Here is a 23586-nt window from a genome sequence, read left to right as displayed (position 1 = left end):
TTATCCCGGACAAAAGAGATCTCAAATTTTGTAATCAGGCTCTACAAAAATTTATATGGGCAGGAAAACGACCCAGAATTTCATTGTTTAAATTGCAACAGCAGACTCATTTAGGAGGGGTAAATCTGCCATGTCTCAGACAATATGCTATGGCTGCTAATTATCGAATAGCAATGGATTGGAGGCCATAACATTTATACCACATTCTCTATGGAGCAGGCATTTATTCCCCACCACAACTTGGTATCGCTTTTACATACTCATCCTCGTAATATACCTTCAGAAGCTAGAGAAAACATATTAATAAATACGACATGTATAGCATGGCGAGTTATTAGATCACAATCCCATTTATCCAAATTGTCCTAAATTTTTTTACCATTATGGAAAAATCCGTCTTTTTTACCTGGTAACTCCGCCCAATTTAAATGCTGGCACGCCAGTGGTGTTCGGTACATTTACCAATTTTTACACGACCAAACACTTCAACCTCTGACTCGTTCACAAATGCAGGAGAAATTTCCTCTGGTCACTATCCCTTTATTTCCATATTTACAGGCGATGAGTTATATTCAAAATATGTTACGTGGACTTTCGGAAACCGATCTAAATTGGTGTCTAGATAGTGCACTACGCTGTAAACCAAAAGAACCCTTTTCAACATCTTTTATATAGTCCTGTGCCCGACCACTCATAAATTTAGAAACAAGTACTACAGGACTTGCAAAATGGATGGAGGTCTTCCCACAAATCCCCATAGAGTCTATTGCTCTTTCATGTTTTAAAATGAACAAACAATTGGGATCAGTATCTTATGCTGAAATGCATCTAAATATATTACACAGAGCATACTACACCCCTAAATTGAAATATATTAGCCTAACGCTGATATCGTGCATTGCCTGTGGGATTGTCCACAGGTACAAGTTTTCTGGGAGGAACTTAATAATTATATTAAAGAAATTCTAAAAATTGATTTTGTGATTCTTAGAGAATGGGCTTTTTGGAATATATCGGAAAACACACATTCTCAGAGATTGACCAAGGGAAATAAGCTACTTATGACCAAATTGACGGCAGCAGCTAAAAAGACCATTCTGTCACAATGGATTGACCCTAACCCACCTACTCTTACATTATTACACCCTAGAATTATATTTTTGTTTACAATGGATTGGACAGAGACGTCCACTAATAAAGAAAAGTATACTGAAAGATTTTTTGGCATATGGTTGCCCTATATTCGTACTCTTTCCCCATCACTTAAAGACTCCATACGGAAATGCTTCCAACTAACATCATGGTATAATTTGGAAGTGCTTGATAATGGCCCCCCTTTTTGACCTAAGTCAATCTATGATTTTGATCTATACCATTAATGGTAACCGATTTACTGACAGTAATAATATATGTAACAATGTATGTAAATGTGCAACTACAATTTATATCTGGATTTCCGCATTGCATATATTATAATTATTTTGTTGAATGATTGTTCTTGCAAAGTGATTGTTCTATTTACTATGTTGAAGATGATTGTGCATATATCTGTATTACAATATTTTGTTGTCCTAACAATAAAAATTATTTTGGAAAAAAACAAATATACAGCTGTCTAAATATTAGAGAAAAGACATGGGGGGAGATGTATGGAGCCTAGAAACGGTATCAGCGCACGTTATGTGCGCTGATACCGGTTCTCCCCGATGTATGATCGGGGGTCTGGGCGGTAAATGACAGGGGCGCTATGTGCCCCTGTCATTATCGGCGCTGCTATCTACAAGATAGCAGCGCCGAGCGACAGGGCCATGTATGAACGGTCATACCACATGACCGTTCGGCCGGCTGTAGCTGTCGTTATCGACAGCTACAGCCTGGCGCTAGCCTATCCCCACAGCAAGGACAGCGCTGTCCCTGCTGCGGCGGCTGCCGGCTCTCGAGCTGTACGCGGGGATCTCGCGATAATTGCGAGATCCCGCGCATGCTCAGTGGAGCCGTCCGGGACAGAGACACAGCACATCAGCACTAGGCTGATGCGCTGCTGTCTCTAGCGGGTAGCGCCGGAGGGGGGAGTTAACGCTCCCCCTCTCCGGCCGATGAGATGTTCTTACATCTCATCGGTAGTGTCTCCTGCTTCGCCTCGGTAAAGAGGTGAAGCAGGAAGCGGTATAGCGGCACGTTAAGTGCCGCTATAATACATCTACCACATTACCTTTTATATATGAACATTATGGGAAGAGGGTAAAAGCTGGAAACATAGTAAATGCATTGAAAAAGCCGGAACTCCATAGTAAGGGTATTAGAAAAGCCGGAAATCATAGCAAATGTATTAGAAAAGCCGGGAATCATAGCAAATGTTATTAGAAAAGCCGGAAATCCATAGTAAATGTATTAGAAAAGCCGGAAATCATAGTAAATGTATTAGAAAAGATGGAAATCCATAGTAAATGTATTAGACAAGTCGGAAATCCATAGTAAATGTATGATTGCCGGCTTTTTCAATGCATTTACTATAATTTCCAGCTTTTTTAATGCACTTTACTATGATTTCTGGCTTTTTCAATACATGTAATATGATTTCCAGCTTTTCTAATACATTTGCTATGATTTCCGGCTTTTCTAATACATTTGCTATGATTTCCGGCTGTTCTCATACATTTTCTATGATTTCCTGTGTTTAGAATAAATTTACTATGATTTCCAGCTTTTCTAATACATTTGTTATGATTTCCGGCTGTTCTCATACATTTTCTATGATTTCCGGTTTTTCGAATAAATTTACTATGATTTCCGGCTTTTCTAATACACTTACTATGGATTTCCAGCTTTTTCAATACACTTTACATTGTTTCCGGCTTTTTCAATGCAGTTACTATGTTTCCGGCTTTTACCCACACCCAACATTATGCTTACATAAGCTAAAAAGGAAAACAACATCGTATTGCCATATGAATTTATAAAGGGCTTTTAGCTGCTACACATATGTAGCAGTTGAATTAATCAACACGGAGAACGAGTGTGTTGTCAGGAAACTGCACTAAACAGCAGAGAATAAACTGTGTATCAATTTATTTCAAAGCAAAGAAACAAGAGCTATTGCTACAAAAGGTTTTTTTTAATACTGTTGCATATTGTAACATTTCAATTATGGCTTGTCCTGAATAGGCATATTTTCTGTTACTAAGAGTCTTTCATGAATACAATTATTTTTTAATATCAACTATTACTTATACCCCTTTTCCACCAAAATTCCGGATCTGACCCGGAGTTGGAACAAAGTTCCTATCCGGATCAGACCCGAAATTTAGCCGGCGCCGACTCGGGATATTCCCAAGTCGGCACCGCTCACACCGGAGTCGGGTCTGCATAGACCCGGCTTTCCCGGCGTGAAAGTGAATGCTTGGAGATGACGTCATCTCCAAGCGCCACTGAAGCCGGACCAAGCGGCTGGCTTGCAGCGCACTCCAGGTCATCATGACCCGGAGTGCGCTGTTCTCACAGCAGGGTTTCACGGTCTACGCCCGTGTTAAACCCTGCAAGTTACCTGGATTGGATTGCCGGGTCACTCGACCCGGCGATCCAACGGTCTCCCCTTTTACACCAGGGAGGTGCCCGGGTTAATCCTACAATAACCCGGGTTTTAGCTCCGGCGTAAAAGGGGTATTAGATACAATAGGTGTATATATTGATTCCTTGGATATATAATTTTTTATAATTATGTATGTGGAATATTTTATTTGATAGAGAGTATAATTAAATATTGGATTGTATATTGCTGGCCGGCAACTGTTATATCTATTGTCACATTAATTGTAATAACAATTTTATGTTATATTTATTATTAAATTTAAATTTAGTATTGCTATTTTCAGTGCTCTCTTTCCTTTTTTCATCTGAAAAGTGATGTTTATGAGCCACCAAAAACATAGCTAATTGACTAGTGACATTTATTTGTGGGACTAGTTTTGTACTCTTTTGAAATTTGTATATTTTTTTCTCCATTCAATTAATATGCAAAACATTGCTGTAATTATTTTTAAAAAACCTTGCCCCACTTTCCACATTAAACTCCTTGTTTGAATATGCTATACCAGAATGAGTCTCTATCTACACATTGTATTGTAGTGTAGTATAAGATAGTAAATCATTAGAATGTCAAAACAAACTAAAGTTTTTATTTAAGGAAGCATTCAAACTTCAGCTGATTCATAAACTGGGGTTTTTATCATCCGTACTGCATTGAATAGCTAAAAAAACATAAATATTAAGCACATGTACGTCTTAATCATATCTCTGGTTAAAAATACTACACAAAACAAACAATATAAAATATTATTAAAATATATATGTGTAAACCAATTTCGATTCCATTGACAATATTGCAGAATTCAAAGAGAAATGTGTTTACTGGAGTTAATTTTCTGATAAGTAAAGTATATGAAACTGTAAAACTTGTGTTGTTGGCGAAGATATAATGATATTGTGGTTTGTTTTGTTTATTTTTGGGGATTAGAGCCAAACTGTGTGAAATCAGTCTCTTAATAATGTAAACTAGGCCACCTACTAACCGTAAACCACATTTGCTGTCTGGCAAGTTCCAACTGATGGTGTAGGTGAGTAAGTTCATTGCATGTGATACTGATCTATAGTCACGTGATAACATTACCTGTGAAGCCATATAGCAGGTACCATCATTATTTCACTGCATAGAGAATTTCACATGGTTCATAACTTTAAATAATACTAAATTCCCATCACGAATAACCTTATGAAATATAATAAAATGGTTTAATACTTTTAGAAATGTTATTACTACTTGTATTCTGAAAACTAAGATAATATTGTAGTTTTGATGGAGTAAAGTTGTACAGAATAGGATACCAGGTGCCACTAAAATTAGTTGTGAACAAACAATTTTTCAGACCTAACACCTGTGTTACACCACCCTAAAACTTTAGTGGTGAATGTTTTTGATATTTTATGTGTGAATGTTACTCACTCAGCTTTTATAGCACAGTGTTCATAATACAGGATGCTTTGGGTGATTTTAAAATAAGAGAATGTTTTTTCACCTGCATAGGTTTGGTCACAACCTGCTCATCGTTGTAACTTGTAAGCCACATAAAAAATATATAGTATTGTATAGAAAATAATGGATTAAAATATAGTTTTTTTGCAACTCATCCTGAAATAACTTATTTATGTATTAAGCATTGCTGCTGTCTGTCAATGACAAATGCTCAAAGATAGTTTACATATGGTTCATGTAGCAGAATGGCTTGCAGTCAGATATACTGCAGAGCAACTTGTCCATTTGCTTTCTTCTTCTGGCTTCTAACAAAAGTCTTCTAGATCTCTCCTTAGCAGCTTGATGTTCGGCACGTTTTTGTTTTCTCTTCATTGTTAACCACCTACAAAAAGAAGGTTACATGTATAGTAACATGATGTTGTTTCTGTAGGTCACACAACACAAAGCTATTTACCCATGTTGGCTCTGCGTTATTTTAGTGGTGCTGACTGCATCCAAAACAGCAGAGCAAAGCGTAAAAAACATGTTTGAATGCATGGGTGTAACGGCCAAATGGATGCAATTTGTTTTATTGCTGGGATTGTTACTTTGTGTCTTATGGTGGCTACACACTACTAGACGATGTGTGTGCCCAGCAATGGCAGATGAGATGGCACGATATGTCAGGCGGTCCATATATGCTGCACGATCTGGTGTATGACCACCCGATATATCAATCCCTTGCCATATCCAGAGATATGATGTCGGCCGCAGGATCTTTTTATCTGCCGTGCATGCACAGCAGATCAGAAGATGCGACCAATGACGCATTTGAACAAGTGATAGCTGAGCGATGTGGCTAATATATCATTCCGATCTGTGTTGGAACGATATATCATCCAATATATTGCTCACTGTGTGCCCACTTTAAGTCACATTTCAATAAACCTTGAATGTTTATAAAATGTTTGCCAAATGGCTATCACCATAGTTCCTCCTGACTTTCCACAATTTATATTTCCTACTTCAATTTAAGTGAAATTAGAATTTATCAATTTTGGGCATTAAGAAATATTTTCTATTGAAGCGATATAAAAATAAATTCAGACCACTTTGCCAATATAATGTCCCCTGGTCCCTTCTGCGGATGCATGAACCAGCTTTGCTGGCGCACATAAATGCACAGTACACTAGACGCATTGAGTAATAAAGCAGATGTTCTTGTCTTGTTGCTGGCTATCGCCAACCTGAGATGACAATAGTGATCACAGGACAGCAGCAGTACATTAATAAAATGGGAATTACATCAACAGGAAAAATAAGATGTTTTTGTGTAGATTGCAAACATTTATTAGTTGACCAAAGTCAGTGGCGTCTAGAATATGTTGCCATGAAGAATGTTTTTAAGTCAACTGCGGAAAGATGAAACAATACAGTTCATCCTCCTCTACAAAATGTTTAATATATAGTTATTCCAATGTTAACAATACATACAAGCGTCTTAGCAATTGTGTAAAAATATGACTTTTAGTTAGCATAATAATAATGTAAATGAAAAATGATAAGTGTGCTCCTATAGTATGGTCTGAATAATAACATGTAATGCTGTGTCTTGTCATATCACAATCACCACACTTTCCCAGATGACTGCACATTCAGTACTTGTCATAGACATGTATGTGCACATTTAATACTTACTCTGCAAAAGCATCTTCACTGTCTTTTCTGTCATAAAGAAAGGTATTACACTCCTGCTTTCGCAGTTCCTCCATCTTCTTTTCTGTCATCTGCTCTCTATGTTTTCTCTTAAGCCAAAGCTCAACGGCTTTTTTTGAATCTCTCTCCTCATCCTTTCAAATCAACACAGAAAAATATTTTCATAACAAAATAAAGTACTTTGATATACAGGAGAGTTATAATATCTGGTTACACCATAGATCAAGTTGAGCAAAGTCATCTGCTCTCACATTCGCACACACTGGCCGATATATCGGCCGTTCAATTGAACGGGCGATATATCATGTGTACGGTGGCCAGTGTGTACAGACGGTATGTTGTTCACAGACATATCACGACGGCTGTGCAGCACAGCCGATGGCCGATATATCTGCAGATATATCAGCTCATCCTGCTGTGTGTACGGGCGATCAGCCGACCGCCTGTACACTTGCTGCAGAAGCCGCGGGTGACTGACATCACAACTGGACGGGCACATGTAAATCCTCTGGAACACACTCTCTCACCTAGTCAGACCAGTGACGTGCGCTGAGGTCAATGGCTGGGGAGGAACACGTATAAAAAAACACAGTTTTTATATCAAAACTCTGGAGCATGACAGGGAGTATGATAGGGGAGGAAGTATGACAGGGGAGGCTCAGCCTACCCTGATTGCACGTCCATGAGTCAGACTCTGTCATTCTGCCCAGATTTAAACATGCCATTAAAATGTACCAATTTTATTAAAGCGTACCAGCGCTCCTCATAGCTTTATACTTTCCTACCTCTGCACCAAGTATTCTATCTATGTTGCCCTCTAACTGCTCACCCTTCCCCTTAGTATATAAGCTCTAATGGCAGGGTAGTGATGGATATTAACCATCAATAGATGCAAACCATCGATGGTTTGCATCTGATGACAATGGTTTCAGTTGTCGACGACAGAGTTCCAACTGCAGCAACAGTTGTAGCATAAATTATATACAATATTGAAGAACATAGTTACATTTATAGGAAAGTATTACTTGTAACTAATTTTTCCTATGAGTGCATAAATAAAATCCTACGCTAATAAAGAGCTAGAATAGGTTAACTGTTTATTGAACAATAAAAGCCGCAATTTATATACCAACCAACAAACACGTGACAAAAAGAGCCAACATAACTAACGTACACCTCACCTACTAGTTGATCTAAGATACTGCTTAAATAATAAAAACAAATAACATAATCTAAATTATTATTAAGACAGACTGGCTTCTGTAATCGCACACATTCCAATATAGGAGAGTTATAAAGGTGTCATGTGATAGCGAGGCATTTTCGAACTCACAAAACTGTTTTTTATATACCATTTACTTTTTTTATATTTATATTTTGCTTAGTATGATCATCGGTGTATTTCTACACCTTTTTAATTAATGATAATAAAAGTTATGTATTAACAGGAGGTCATAGTTGCTAATAAAAATAATTGGAGAATACAATCAATGATTTGGGTCCTCATGTGCACTGACCAATAGACTCATCTTTTCGTTATTTTCTTTTCTGTTTATTTGTACAGCATATAATACCTTATTAGCGTTAGATAGCACTCCCAACTAAAACCCATCTAGATGAGCCGCCGGTTCAAATCCCGACCCTGGAAGCTCGACTCTTCAGAATCCTGATGCCAGCTGGTAAGTAGGTCAACCCTCCTCTCCCCCTCCCTCAATCCTACCCCTCCCTTGGTGGTGCCTAACCCTAAGTCCCCCCGGGGGTGCTTAAACCTAACCCCACCCCCCTTCTTGCACCCTAAACCTGACCCTCCCGGGGCGGTGCCTAACCCTAACCTCCCCCGGGGGTGTTTAACCCTAACCCCCCTTCCCCCCCCCTAACCCTCACTGGGGGTGCCTAATCCTAAATCCCCTTAGGGGTTGCCTAAATCTAACCCCCCCTCCCCGCAGCTAACACTTATCTGGCTCCGGTGTCTTACAATCGGGATGATGGCTGTAGAGATTCTGATGCTGGTATCCTGATTGTAAGGGGGATAGCAGCGGCAGCATTTTGCTCAGTGGCGTGATGCTGGCATCAGTATATCGACGGCCGGCATCTCTTCGGCCGGGATATACACTACATCCCCTAGATACATATCAATACAGATATTAAATGGAAAAAGAGACCATACCAATTTGAAAAAGCAGGATATATCATTTATGATTATATCATAGTTTTGTGCAGGACGAGCCCGGGCTCATGTGTGGGAAATAAAACCATCATAATGGGGGAAATGTAATTGCTGGAGATGTGACCCATGCCCAGCAGCACACATATCAGTCAGTTACAGTACCCACAAATTTTTCTGTGCACCTCCTGTGCGAGGCAAAACTTGAGATGTAGAAGGATGCGATTTGCCATTCTGTAACAGCAAAAAGTGTCCATTGTACTGAACTAAATTCACCCCTTTAACCATGGTTGAAATGTCCTGGCTGTCGCTGTCCTATCATAGTGTTCACATTGCCTATTTTGGACTACATCCAGGTGTTGTTGCACTAGAGGTGCTACCTTTCTTAACTTCTTTTGCATTTGATCTACTGTATACCTCATTTAGTTACCTTGGAGACCGTTGCTTCCACCCTCTCCTTTAACATGTTAAAAACACCTGTTAGCTGCTTCCCATAGAGAACCACAAAAGGACTAAACCCAGTAGAGGTTTGGGATACCTCCCAGACTGCAAACATTTAGTAGAGTTTATCAAAATCCCTTTTTTCCTGCGCTCCCACCTTGCTTAGCATATGCTTCAAGGTTCTGCTAAAGCATTCTACAAAGCCATTAGTTTGACGATAATAGTATGTACGGCCTAAAAGCTTGTACATGCCCTTCAGAAGTTTAGACATAAAAGGGATTTCCTGATCTGTGAGGTTCTCCACCCATATTCCCAATCGAGTACCAACTACGTAGCTATATTAATGGACATATGTTTCTCAGTGATACAGCTTCTAGATAGCAGGTCTCATAGTCTACCACCACTAGGATATGCTGATGTCTCAGAGACAAATTCTCTAACAGTCCAACAAGTCCATGACAATACACTCAAAAGGTAGGTACACAATAGTTATGGGTGTCAAGGGCCCTTTAAGCAGGTCTAGCTCATAGCTATAGTGGATGAAAGGATGCCATTGCTATGGGTCCTTGAGGCTTAGGGAGCCCTGGACCCAGGTTATATAGTTGTCTGCCAAGTTTCCGGAAATGCTACGCAATTGGGTCAAGCCAGTTGCCAGGTGGCAGTCTCTCCCTCTCATTAAAACACCACACTTATATGATCCATCTTCTAAAATTAAGAAAATCTCGACTGAAAGTGGAATTTCCTGCATTAGGAAGTACCTCACTAAGGTAGGAGTTGGTTGGCCCCTCCTCCTCCTCTGTCTTTACACTCACTGTAAACTGTAATCTTTCAGCCCTGAAGGCATGGCAAACATGGGACTACTGTGTAAGATTCACTTCATTATGATATAACATGCACTGGGGACACTGTGTGGAATCAGGTGAACTGGCAGCCTCTCAGCAAGGTATATTGTGAACGGTGGCACTACAAAGTGGCATAATATGAAATAGGGGCATTAACTTTAGTTACAGCTTTAAACACATTTTAAAGGGTAGCATCGTTAAGATGGTCCCATGCAAAATCCGGTTGGGGAAACTGTCCTGGTATTAGAAGACAAAAGAGGAAAGATGAAATGTCGTAAGTGGTGCACTAATTATTAAAACTTAACTTTTAATATTATGAAATTTCATAATATTAAAAGTTAAGTTTTAATAATTAGTGCACCACTTACGACATTTCATCTTTCCTCTTTTGTCTTCTAATATAATATAATATAGATGTCTGTGGTAGCATTCCTCAATTACACTATTGGATTCTTATGATACAGATTATGATGGTCTTTGCCTTCTCTTTTTGAGAAGAAACACATTTTCTCTTGTGCGACTGTAATTACTTTACTGGAAACTGTCCTGGTATCAGATTATATGCACTTCCTTGTGGGTTTTCCACAGTTTATTCATCATGGTTCCCAAGTTAAAATCCTGGAAGGGAGTTCATACAGAACAGTGTACTCTTTTGTTCACCTGGAAATAGTCTCTGTCAGCACCTGTACGATTTTGACAAAGAGAGGAAAGTCCCATTCTATAATGAGCAAATATAGTAGCTTTAGCACTATTGTGGCTACTAACCTGACTTTATGTGCCTTGACTGTAACCAGTAAGAGGGAATTTGATGGAATTTAGTGTTGCTGCCATGCAATCACCACAGAGAAACATTAGTAGTAGAGTGGGTCATACTGATGAGCTCGGTGACTTTCAACATGGCACTGTCATAGGATGCCACCTTTCCAAGAAGTCAGTTCATCAAATTTCTGTTACTAGAGCTGCCCCTGGTCAACTGTTAATGTGAAGTAAAAATGTCTAGGAGCACCAACAGCCCAGTTGTGAAGTGGCAGGCCACATAAGCTCCATGAAGTGCTTAGAGCATAAAACTTGTCTACCCTCAGCAGTAACACTCACTACCAAGGTCTAAACTGCCTCTGTAGCAATGTCAGCACAATACCTGTTCATCTGGAGCTTCTTGAATTGGGTTTTCATGGCCAAATAGCTGCACACAAGACTCAGATCACCATGTGCACAGCCAAATGTTGGCTAGAATAGTGTAAAGCAAACCATCATTGGATTCTGGAACATCAAGAAACACGTTCCCTGGAGTCAATTAGCACGTTGAGTGATAAATCAGCACGTTAGAATGATAAAACGTGGATTACTCTCTGTCAGCAAGATGGATAAATCTGGGTTTGGCAGATGCCCGGTAAAGGCTTTCTGCATCAATACGTACTGTCTCCTGTAAAGTTTGGTGGAGGAGGAATAATGGTATGGGGCTGCTTTTCATGGCTTGCATGGGCCGCTTAGCTCCAGTAAAGAGAAGTATCAATGCTTTAGCATTCAATGGCATTCTACAGCATTGTGTGCTTCCACCTTTATGGCAACAGTTTGAATAAATCCCTTTTCTGATTTGGCCTGACAATGCTCCCATGCACAAAGCAAGGTCAATCAAAAATGATTGGCTGAGTTTGGTGTGGAAGAACATGGCATGCCTGCAAAGAGCCCTGATCTCAACCCCATCGACCAACTGATACCGACTGTGAACCAGGCCCTATCACCCAACATCAATGCTGGATACCACTAATGCTCTACAAAACCAAGTGCAAAGCATTCCCAGAAGAGTGGAAGTTTCCAAATACCTTTGGCCATGTAGTCCTTATATAATATATATTTGTTAAAAGGGAAATATGCCCTAATTCCATTCTATAAGTAGTTATTTAAACATTGTACGTGTGTTATTCTTCAGAGAGCCAAATTAATCTGCATTACTATTTAATAAGATCAGTGAGCTGCATATTAATTCATTATCCAGGATGACATGAAAGCAGATTATAGAATGAAAATTGTTTAAAATGTTTGTTTCTAAATAATTGTAATAAGTTGGGAGAACTTACAGTTGTGCAGGTTTCCTCTAACACTTTGGCCTGCTTGATTCTTCTTGCTTGGGTAAGTTGCTCATTTTTCCTTTGCAACCAAATCTTAAATGCCTGCTCATTTTCTCTCTTTTTTTCTTCTTCTTCTTTTTTTTTATGTTCTTCCTCCTTTTTACAGAACATATTGATTATGATCATACAGCAGATTTTATTTTATTACTTGGAATTATTTACAGCTCAATAAATAAATATAAAAAGATCTAAAAGTTTAAAAACACCTCATACACATCTGAATCTGAGTCAGAAGTAGGTGGCTGTATTATGTGGGTAGTCACTGAAGCCAGACTTACTACCTTACGCTAATATGAGTTTCCATATTGCTCCCATAACACTGTCATGACACTCGCACAAGACAGAACAGCTCTGTACAATCACATTGTACACTAGTGATGTCAGTGGGGCCGGCTTGAGACGGTAGGCGTTCCCATGGGAACGCCTCCGTCTGGCAGCCACGCCCACGGCACGCCCACCAAAGGAGGCGTGCTGTCAATCAACATCGACAGCACGCCCCCTTTGGTGCGAGACCCGGAGAGACGGAGAGCCTGTCGCTATCCGGGTCTCGCGCATGCGCACGACGGAGCTCCCTCCATTGTGCGCATGCGCAGTGGGGCAACATCGACCCGCTTGCGAGCGTCTTGCGCTCGTGAGCGGGTCTGAATGACCCCCTCTGTTCAATCACAGTGGCCGGTTCACGCACACGCACTAAGATGCATACGCATGTGCAGAATATAACAATCGGCCGATTGCATGCATAATCGCAGTTGTGATCAGTAGTGAATCAGGCCCTAAATAATAAAGGTCTAATAATACACATCATGTACTCAAACTAAGAGAGGTGGTTGAAGTGAGGAGGGCATGCACTAAGCAAACTATAGCACTGTGCAAATCCCTGAACTTCACATGCTCAGATCTCCGGGAAAATGACACTGGCCCCATTTCACCAGTGATTTCAATTGAGAGGTAAGTATGCTCTATGGGTACAGGGTGTTCGGTGTACACACTGCACCCATTATAGATACACCCATGGCAAAGTAAAATGTAAATGGGTACATCCGGGACCACACTGTGAAGTTCAGTATGATCACAAATAATGAAAAATGTATTAGAAGACAATTATTGTTATCTGATCATTTTAATAGCAGCTATATTAGTTTCTATTAGATCCAGTTTACATTAACTGTGGTTTAAAAAAAAAAGTGGAGACTCATTATACTAATAAGGGTTTCCAGCGATAATAAAAAAGTATTATAAAAATAATAACAATACAGCTAGCAAGAAACACAAACGGTGACACAGTGACAAATGACCACACCTGCAGTGACTGTCTGAGGGATGTAGTCCGGAAGCCGACGGTCTAAATCCCGACCGCTGGCTTCCAGGCACTGTAATCCCGGCGTGGTACTAATGACAGGCGTCGAGAACTCGACGCCTGTCATTAACCAGACGCCAGAAGACCGACGCCCGGCATACAGAGCGAAGATAAGCCGCAGGGGGGGAGGGTTAGGTTTAGGACTCCCGGAGGGGGGACTTAGGGTTAGGCACCCCCCTCGGGAGGGTTAGGCTTAGGCTAGGGGAAGGGAGGGTTAGGGTTAGGCACCCCCCCGGGAGACTTAGGTTTAGGCAGCGGGGAAGGGGGGGGGTTAGGTTTAGGCACCTACAGGGGGGATTAAGGTTAGGCACTTGGGGGGGAGGTTAGGGTTAGGCACCCCTAAGGGAGGGTTAGGGTAGGGAATTAGGTTAGCGATACTTACCTTAGGACGGTCTGGATTTTCATCCTTGCCGGGCAGCCACTGTCGGGATTTGAACCGCCGGCCATGCATCCGGCGGTAATACTTACCACACCCCTGTCTGAGACTCTATATGGCTGACAGCAAGAACAGAGGGTATTATCTTTCCTCCCCTGTACTCCCGTTGTCACCCTTTGTGTCACTGACAGTTGTCTCTGTGTTATGAGGAACGCAAAGGTGTATGTAATGGGGGAGTTACATAAATATCTATTCCCCCTGAAATACACAGTGCTAATTAAATGCTAAGATGAAAACACTATTAGCATATTATCTATAATGTAGATTTACACATTTTATACCTCTTTCCTAAGCTTCTCTTGCCTTTCTTGAAACCTTTTCAGTTGCTGCTTTTGCTCAGAAGAAAGGCTGAATGTTGTACCTCCAGTAGATACACTTGCAGACTGCACTCTCCGTTGTGGCTTTACTCTATGCACAGATTTCATTAGATTATTAGCAGAGCTGGGCCGGACTTTAGATCCAGTAGGAGGATGAGGGATAAAGCCATTCATGTTATTACTGGAAATGTTCTTCTCATCTGCACTGTCTATATTAGCCACATTACCAAATTGACTTAACTGAATTGTGGGAGACGGAGATTGGGGAATGTCTTTGTTAGTTATTGGTGGCAGAGAACATTGGCTCTCAATGTCCAGTATACTGACAAGTTCGAACTTTCCATCTTTCTCCACTAATACTTTTCCATCCTTGGGTACTTTATCAGTGCCACCACTTCTATTATAAGCTTCTCTTTTATTTGCTAGAACATCAGAAATATATAATTGTGAAATACCATCTAAAACATCTTCTTCTTCTTCTTCTTCTTCTTCTTCTTCTTCTTCTTCACTTCTATGACTGTCCGGAAATTCCAATGGTGGTATTTCCAGATCTACCAAACTATCCTTGAATTTAAGCTTTCTTTGCCGATTTTCATCTATGATTTCCATTTCCAATTTCTTGTTAGCTTCTTCGATCTTCCCTGCAATATATCGCTTTGCCTCTTCATCTTCCTCAGAGTCAGAGACCGCATCCAGTGTGAGCTGAGGATCATCATGGACAATCTGTCTGTCACTATCTGGGGACTTGTCGCTCTCATTCTTATCTTTTTCTAACAGTGTTGAGTCAGGACTCAAATCACTGAGCTGTTCCTCAACATTGTAATTCTTAAATAAAAACATAACACAAATATTATTACAATGATCTTATATTTTTTTACATATTATAAGTTTACATTGTACTCTTTTAATTGTTATTTTTAATAATATATTAAGTAAAATGCATGACCAAAAGTAATCACACTTTAGTATTAATACTAGTGGACAGAGACAGATTATCAATGAGGCGGATGGAACTACACCCCCAGGGCTCTACAGAAAAAAATGAGCCCATCATGATGACAGCGTCCCAGCTGGCCACACGACCAGCCCAAAGGTGCAAATAGGAGGTGGCAGGTGAGGCAAAGCCCCAGGGGATAGAGGGAGGGGTGCAACAGCAGGGAAGCTGATCCCAGGGAGCAGGGTGAGCAGAGAGGCATACAGTTATCTCTTCCCAAGGGCCATGCTATGCAGTAATAGGCTGCAAGGCCACTGTCTCTGCATTGCCTCACCTCCTCCTAACAGACAGCACCAGCGAGTCCTTTTTGTATGGCTGCAACGGGAGAGGAATAGTAAAGATCTCCAACATGTCATTTAGGGAATAAGGGGCTGTATTTATTAGGGTTAATTAAGATAACGTTTTTTATGAGACTGTTGGAGGTAATTAGGGGCTTAATGAACAGAAATGGAATTATTTGATGGAGCTAATTAATAATGGGTATTACGTAGATAATTTTCTCAAAGGGGTTGATTATATTAATTACAATGAGTGGGGTTGTTACTATGATGCTGAAGTAGCTAATACTAATGCTAATACTCTGTATTGTATGGCAGTCACTGATGCTTTAGCGTTCCCGCTAGGCTGTTTTAGCGGGGCGCGGCGCCCTGCCCTCCTTCTGGAGGGCAAAAAGCACCCTGCCCTCCTTCTGGAGGGCAAAAAGCGCCCTGCCCTCACAGCCTGCGGGAGCCGTTCTCACCCGCGGGACGCAGTGTCCCGCGGGTGGAGAAACATGCGGTGACCCGGTCACCGCCGGAGAATAGACGCCGGGCGCATGCGCCCGGCATCTATTCTCCCTGTCTGCAGGGCTTGGGGGCTGCCTGGCGTGTCCGTAAGTGCCGGGCACGCCCCCAAGAGTGATGAAAAGGGGACGCGTCTTATAGACACGCCCCCTTTTCCGATGACCACGCCCCCTTCTCGGCCGCGCGCGCGGGCATGCCCTCTCTAGCTCCGGCGCCCTGCCTCCTGCCGGAGCTAGAGGGAACACTAATGCTTTATATATATTATATGGCAGTCACTGATGCTTTCTGTATTATATGGTGGTCACTGTAAATTCTCTGCATTATATGGTAGGTACTGGGGAGGGAGGGGAGGGCACCGAGTTGAGTCTCTGCCCCAGGTGACAGACAGCCTAGCTTCACACAAGGGTCAGCTATAAATCATAAGTATTGAAACTTTATTTCTATTTTCATCACAAAATTATGCATTTTTTCTACTTTTACTAATTTCAGTAGACACTGGGGCTGATAGTGTAGGGTGTGCACATGCCCACTTGGCACCGGCCACACGCACACAGCACTGGTCACATCTCCTCTGCTTCTTACGTTAGGCCTTTGATCATTCTCAGCACCATGGCCATGTGGACCTTAATTCGGCTTTGCTAGTGGGATCTCTAGTTATGTAATAAAGTTAATCGAGACATACTTCATTCAACTGATTTTGTGAAAAACTATTTTTATTACATGAATAAAAGTCAGATTCATTGTTCTGAAAATGTATACTTACATGTATATTAACGAGGCAATTAAAATAGCAGTTATTTCTATATGGAAAAAATGCACGTTTTCTGCAATGTTGCCATGCCTACAAAGACATTAAAGGAAAAGAAATGCTCATGGCCCTACCTCGGTACTGGAATGCTTCTCAGCATCTTCATTTATTAGCCAGTCCAGGTCTTTCTCAAAATCATCTTCATAGTCTGGAGCACCATCAGAATCAGATTCATCTGTCTTGCTCATTTTTTTAGAATAATTATGATGTTCTTCTGATAACACATAAATAATGCATTTATAGATTCCAATATTTAACTGTGAATATAACAATAGTTGTCATCCAAACGTTAGCATGTGTGTAAGAAGATCACTTGTTAGGGTGGCCACTGAGAGCTGTATGGCAACTCCAACAGAGGGGCCTGATTCAGAGCTACTAAAAGCCAGAGTCAGAGATGGACGCTAGTCCTATGTTCCCGCAGCTGAGCGATTATTGGTGGTCTGCGCATGCGGATTCGCAGTGAGCATGTGCCGCGATGGTTCTGCGACTGCAGTCGCAGAGAGGATTTATTTGCAAGGTGAGTTACAGGCAGGGACCATTTGGGGGAGGTAGAGGGAGAGTGGTGGCTCAAAAGCAGACATGTTGCGGCTGTTTTTCGTGGAGGGGGGCGTCACAGCCTGCCTCTGTAATCCTATACTCCGTAATAATGGTCTCAGTTCCCACAGCCTGTCTGTTTGACCATGGGGTTACTCAGGAGTCCGATTATCGACTGATCTGCCACCGATGCTGTGTCTTTGGACTAAGGGCCTGATTCAGCAAGGAGGCGAATGCAGGTGTTATAATGCCGCATAATTAAGGCAGTGCGGCGGCATGCGCAGCCAAACCGTAAGCTGTACACAAGAAGCAGCCAAATTCCTGTGGCAGGTCAGGTCAACCACTATTATGCTAATGGGTCCGATGGTTCTCGATGTTACCGATGTTTACGCTATCTTGCGTGCTGATCAGGCTGTGAGTAAAGGGAGATGGGCGGCTTAATATGGGGCTGGGCGTCTGCATCTTGTGCTGCGGTCTCCGTGTATATGCATTGATTAGCATATTCTCACAGCGGACAGGTGCGTGCGTCTGCACCCCTTGCTGAATCAGGCCCTCGGTCTATTGGATTTGTGAAGCTGCCGGTGGGCGTCTCAATACAAATCCCAGCGTAGGCGACATTCGAATATTTTCGCACAACTGCTGCATACAAATTTGCAGCTGCGGAAACATTAGCGTACATCTCTGAGTCAGGCCCTAAGTTCAATGGCACAGACTGGAGAGTTATCCTTGGGATAATAACAGCCCAGGCACTGCAGAAACATGTGCCTTTTTTGGACAGTGGCAAAATGTACAGCATTGCTGAAGAAGGCTCACGTTGTATCTCATCTACAGTGTACTACAAAGCATGTCGGAGACTCACATGGAGAATAATATTATGGTCTTTAGACACTGCAATTGTACTTGCTGCCAGTTTATACACTGGTGGCCAAAATTGCATACACATTTTGAAATTTGAATGTTTTTCAACTTTGAATGCTTATAAAAACTATTTCACTTCATACAGTGCAATGATTCATATATCAAATGAAAGGAAATTTAATGCTGAAACCAACACAGTAAACAGAGGTCAAATATTTGCATTAGAAGGGAAGTTATGCTTCTTTCAGTCAGACAAAGAAGCACAGATGCGTGAGATTCACGAAGCGGATTGTAGTAACAGCTACTACCAGCCAATCGGAATCGTCGTTCTGAGGACCAATCAGCTGTCGTTTATGAGCAGGTGCAAGGTCATGTTCAAAGGTTGGAAAGGTCAGTTTGGCTGTTTCATTTTGCAGAATAAAGTTGGTTACTGAAGTGCAATTATGGTTGGATGTTTTGTGTGTATTGTTTAGTGCTAACGACACTGTAAAAATAAATACAACAATGTCATCCAGGCAAAGTGGTGACTGGTCACCCAGGAAGAGATCCAGGATTGTGGCATTACGTGAAAAAGGTCTTTCGTATGCAGCAATTGCGAGAGAAGTTGGTGAAAATGTGGCAACATCAGGAGTACAAAAGTTTTGTTTACGCTATCAGGAAACACAATCTATACAAAACAAAAAAGGAAAAGGCCGGAGAAAAGTGCACAACAGCTGTTGATGATAGGAAAATAAAATGAATTTGCGTCAGGGACAGATGGATGTCATCTGCGGCCATTAGCAGTGAACTGAGTGCAACTGGTGTTTTTGTCAGTGCAAGAATGGTACGGAGAAGACTAACAGAGGTTGGCCTAAAAGTTAGTATTCCCCGAAAAAAGCCATTGCTGAATAAAAAGCAGCGGCAGAAATGAATACAGTGGGCAAAAGAACACATTGCATGGACAGAAGGTCAGTGGAAACAAGTGATATGGAGTGACGAAACTAAGATATCGATATTTGATAGTAATGGGAGAAAATATGTGAGACGTCGCATCGGGGAAGAGGTACATCCAGATTTTATTCAAGTGACAACAAAGAATCCTACAAGTGTTATGATCTGGGCATGTATGACAGCAGATGCTGTAGGCCACCTTTATGTCATAGATGGCACACTGAACAGCAGAAAGTACATTGACACCATCCTACAACCAAAACTTCTACCTTCTATCAGGGATCTTTTTCCAGATAATGCCCCATTTTTTTCCAGCAGGATTCAGCTCCCTGCCACACTGCACAGACATGCAAACAGTGGTTCATGGAGAATGACGTACAGGTGCTGGGATGGCCAGGAAACAGCCCAGACCTGAACCCCATAGAACATTTGTGGTTCCGTTTGAAAAAACTGGTACATCTGAGGCATCCATCCAATAAAAAGACAATTAATTGAGGCTATAATTGTCTCATTGGTTATGGGTTGGGTCTTGTTGGGCGCACTAGGGGATGTGGTTTTTAGCATATATGGATTAGGTATGAAAATGTATTACATATTCGATATTTAAAGAAAAAAATTGGTAATATAAAAATAAAATAAATGTTTATTCTGTATGTGTTACTGGTTGGCATAAATAAAATGCAAATATATAGACAGTACAATGTGGTTATAGTAGTACATATGCGCAGTTAAAATAGAAAAGAAAAAACAGTATCTAAAAAAACAATATGCAAATTATAGACAATACTTGTAAAGATCAGGTATATTAGCTGTTAAGAGTCATAAGGTTGGCTACTTTGGTCTAAAAAGTTTACTCATAGTACTTCCTTTAGGTTTAGTGGCATAGTAATGGAGTATTCCTTTATAGTTTGGTAAGGTGTAATCCAGTGTTAGTATATAACTTCAAAAACAGTCCATTCAGGATTCATAGTTCGGATCATAGATAACTATTAGAGGAACAGTCAGGCCGGGCAGGCAGTTTCAAGTCTCCCCACGGTAAGCAACATAATTGTCTCATGGCACCACATAATAAAGAAGAAAGAGCTCCAAACATTGGTTGGCTCAATGCCACGTCGCTGTGCTGCTGTCTTGAAATATAAAGGATACCCAACGAAATACTGATAGGACAGTAACATCATAAGTACACAGGGATTTTCACCCTAAGGTCCGTATTCAATTTGGAGCGAAAAGTCGTTTTCGCGTGTGTTTGGTTTTCGCGGGTGACGTAATTTTCGCCTGTTTTGGTTTTACCCCGTATTCAATTTAAAAGACTTTCCGCCTAGGCGGAAAGTCAATGCAATGTATCAGGCGAAAAAGTTTCGCCTATGAATAGCATGTGGAAAAAAGTTTAGAATTGGGGTTTTGGGGTGCAACATTGCGGGAACCCCCTGCAGCCTTCAGACAGTCACCCAAAGGTAAACTGTGTCAAAAAAATAAAAAAAAACACTTAAGGATCCCCCCAAAAAATGACTTTGAAAAAGGGGGGCGAAAGAAAAAAATTGGGGGTACAAAGTTAAAAACTAGCGAACTTGGGGGTCCCCAAGTATGCCCCAGGTGTTTTTTTTTATTGCAGGTGCTTGCGGCAGGTGGATTTTGCACGATTTTTACAAGTACACTTTAGCAACTTTTATATATATGCAGACCCCCATTTTCAAGTACCCCAAATTTGCTGGAATAAGTTATTTTCTGGAAAAAATACTTCTGAATACTATTCTTCACCACTTATACAAAAACGCTATTTAGCAGCTATTGAGCCCGTTTAAAAAACCCAAAATATCTTCAGCAAGCCAAATCGGGGGGTACCATAGGGAACCCCCATGTCAGAGCATCTTTTGGGGGGTGTCAGTTTGATTTCCCCAATCTGACAGCACTTTCCGCCTGTTTCAGTTTCGCCGGGTGCAGTTTTCGCGTATTTTCATATTGAATACGGGGTAAAGCGTGCATGCGCGTGATACTTTTCCGCCTGTCAAACAGGCGAAGTAGGCGAAAAGTCTGGGCCGCTCGGCTCAAATTAAATACGGCTCTAAGTGTTCTTTTCACTGCATAACTTCCCTTGTAATGCAAATATTTGACCTCTGTTTATTATGTTGAATTCAGCATTAAATTTATTTTCATTTGATATATGAATCATTGCACTGCATAAAGTGTAACAATTTTTATAAGCATTTCGAAGTTGAAAAACATTCAAATTTCAAAAAGTGTCCACAATTTTGGCCACCACTGTACATCTCAGTTGCTGCTGTGATCAAAATCCAATTGGGAAAAATTTAAAGGGTTGGAAAGCCTCACCTGTTTGGCACATGTCTAACATTGATCTCATCCATGGAAACCAATCCATGGCATGAAGAATGGTGACGGAAGCATAATGGTGTAGGAAAGTATTTCAAAATAGAGGCCATAGTAGATGGCATTCTGCAACAGTCCTTGGGAGAATGGACCACGACCCAAATCAAAGGTAGCCAACCCGGTCCTCGAGTGCTACTAACAGTTCACGTTTTTCAGACCACCCAGCAGGTGCACAGATGTAGTCATTACTCATTAACACATTTTAAAAGATCCACAGGTGGCGCTAATTATTTCACTTGTGATTCTGTGAGGAGACCTGGAAAACATGCACTGTTGGTAGCTCTCGAGGACCAGTGTTGGCTACCCCTGACCTAAGACATGCAGCTAAAGTCACAATGGGATGAATTCAATTCAAAATATCAATGTCCTGAAGTGTGCTGGTCAACCTCAATCCCATCAAGAATCTCTAGAATGATTTGAACACTGCTATTCACAAGTGGTACCCGTCGGACCTTAAGGAGGTCAGGCAATGTTAGATAGAAGAAAGGGCTTACAATTCATGCCTCAGAATATTTTGTGTTGAATGTTTGTAAGAATTCCCCAAAATATACTAAAGGATTGAATACTTTTTATTTGCATTCTATATCAACCAAAACTAAGTGTACTTTGGGCTCGATTCAATTCAACGCAATGCTGAATAGCCCCGGCAGTCTAGACAGACGGCAAGAGCCGCATGGAGCCTCCTAAAGTAAGGATGGACATCAGAAGCCCTGCATTGAATGGTTGCTGGGCTTCCAACATCAAAACATTCCATATGATGGCTACGCATTCGGTATGGGATCCCAGTTGCCGCACGACGATTCCCGGCTGCGGCAGCCCGACAAAACAGCAGAGCCCGGCAGCGGAAGCCCGACAGTGCTGGAAATTCCGATCGTCCCTAAGGTAAGTATAAACTAACCTAACCAACCCCCCTAACCCTAACCCTCCTTAGGGGTGCCTAACCCTAACCTCCGCCCCAAGTGCCTAACCCTAACGTCCCCAGGGGGGTGCCTAACCCTAAGTCCCCCCCGGGGGTGCCTAACCCTAACCCTCCCCCTAGCCTAACCCTAACCCTCCCGGGGGGGTGCCCAACCCTAATTCCCCCCCGGGTGCCCTAAGCCTAACCATTCCCCCCCGCGGCTGTCCGCTCGCGGCGCCCGGCATCCCTTCGGGAAAATGACAGGCGTCTAGATTTTAGATGCCTGTCATTTAACCCTAGGCGGGATAGAGGATTCGGGAAGCCGGCGGTCGGGATTGCGGCCGCCGACTTCTTAAACGTATCCCGATGACTACTAGCCATTGCATAATAACCATGAAACATACAATGGTATAACCATCGATGGTTATTCTGTGCGCATACGCACATAAACTGACCAGCGGACAGCACTTCCCGGTGTCTGCAGCTGAATTCAAACAATCAGCCATTGGATGGACTTTGAAAGGAGCATCAGATTGTATTCAAACTTGAATTAATTGAAAATATTACTTCCATCGAATTGTGAACATCGATGATTGCTAACCATCAGTTTCCAATGATCATCCCTATCCAAAAGATGTTCTAGGCACTCAACTCCTTTCTGATCCCAGGTGCCCCACCCCCCATTGCGATTTCATGACATCACATTTTTGGGGGGTGGGTCTAACACATGACGTATTATTGCCCTGCTACAGCCGTTTCATTTTTAAACACTGTGCTGTTGTGAAGGATTATGTAGTTAAGGAACAACACATAAGGTACTCTAATACCTCTTTTCCACCAAAAACCCGGATCCAACCTGGGTTTACGGACATGGGGCCTGATTCAGAGCCGCTTGTAAGCGGCCGCTCGTTCGTTCCTACCGATGTTCGCACAACGCCCCCTGGCCGCTCGCACCATACGTCATGTCCGCTATTTATTAGATTAATC

The 23586-nt window shown here is 41.7% G+C and overlaps 1 protein-coding gene across 2 annotated transcripts in view; it reads right to left on the bottom strand.

Annotated features, from left to right (window-relative positions):
• Nucleotides 1–4075: 4075 nt before the first annotated feature.
• Nucleotides 4076–23586, bottom strand: part of CCDC181 (coiled-coil domain containing 181) — a 32544-nt gene continuing 13033 nt past the window's right edge. For both annotated transcript variants that reach the window (XM_088444921.1, XM_088444920.1), the window contains exons 2-6: nucleotides 17069–17208; nucleotides 14375–15235; nucleotides 12250–12396; nucleotides 6707–6858; nucleotides 4076–5411 (exon numbers count right to left, since the gene is read on the bottom strand). In XM_088444921.1, coding sequence (XP_088301047.1) covers nucleotides 5252–5411; nucleotides 6707–6858; nucleotides 12250–12396; nucleotides 14375–15235; nucleotides 17069–17182 — 1434 coding nt within the window. In that variant the 5' untranslated portion in view covers nucleotides 17183–17208 and the 3' untranslated portion in view covers nucleotides 4076–5251. The remainder of the gene's footprint in view (nucleotides 5412–6706; nucleotides 6859–12249; nucleotides 12397–14374; nucleotides 15236–17068; nucleotides 17209–23586) is intronic.

The sequence above is a fragment of the Taudactylus pleione genome, unplaced genomic scaffold, assembly GCF_031769625.1.
Source record: "Taudactylus pleione unplaced genomic scaffold, aTauple2 ptg000374l, whole genome shotgun sequence".
In the NCBI taxonomy this organism is placed as follows: Eukaryota; Metazoa; Chordata; class Amphibia; order Anura; family Myobatrachidae; genus Taudactylus; species Taudactylus pleione.
The sequence above is the reverse complement of the archived record's forward strand: the minus strand, read 5'-3'. Positions and strand labels throughout refer to the sequence as shown.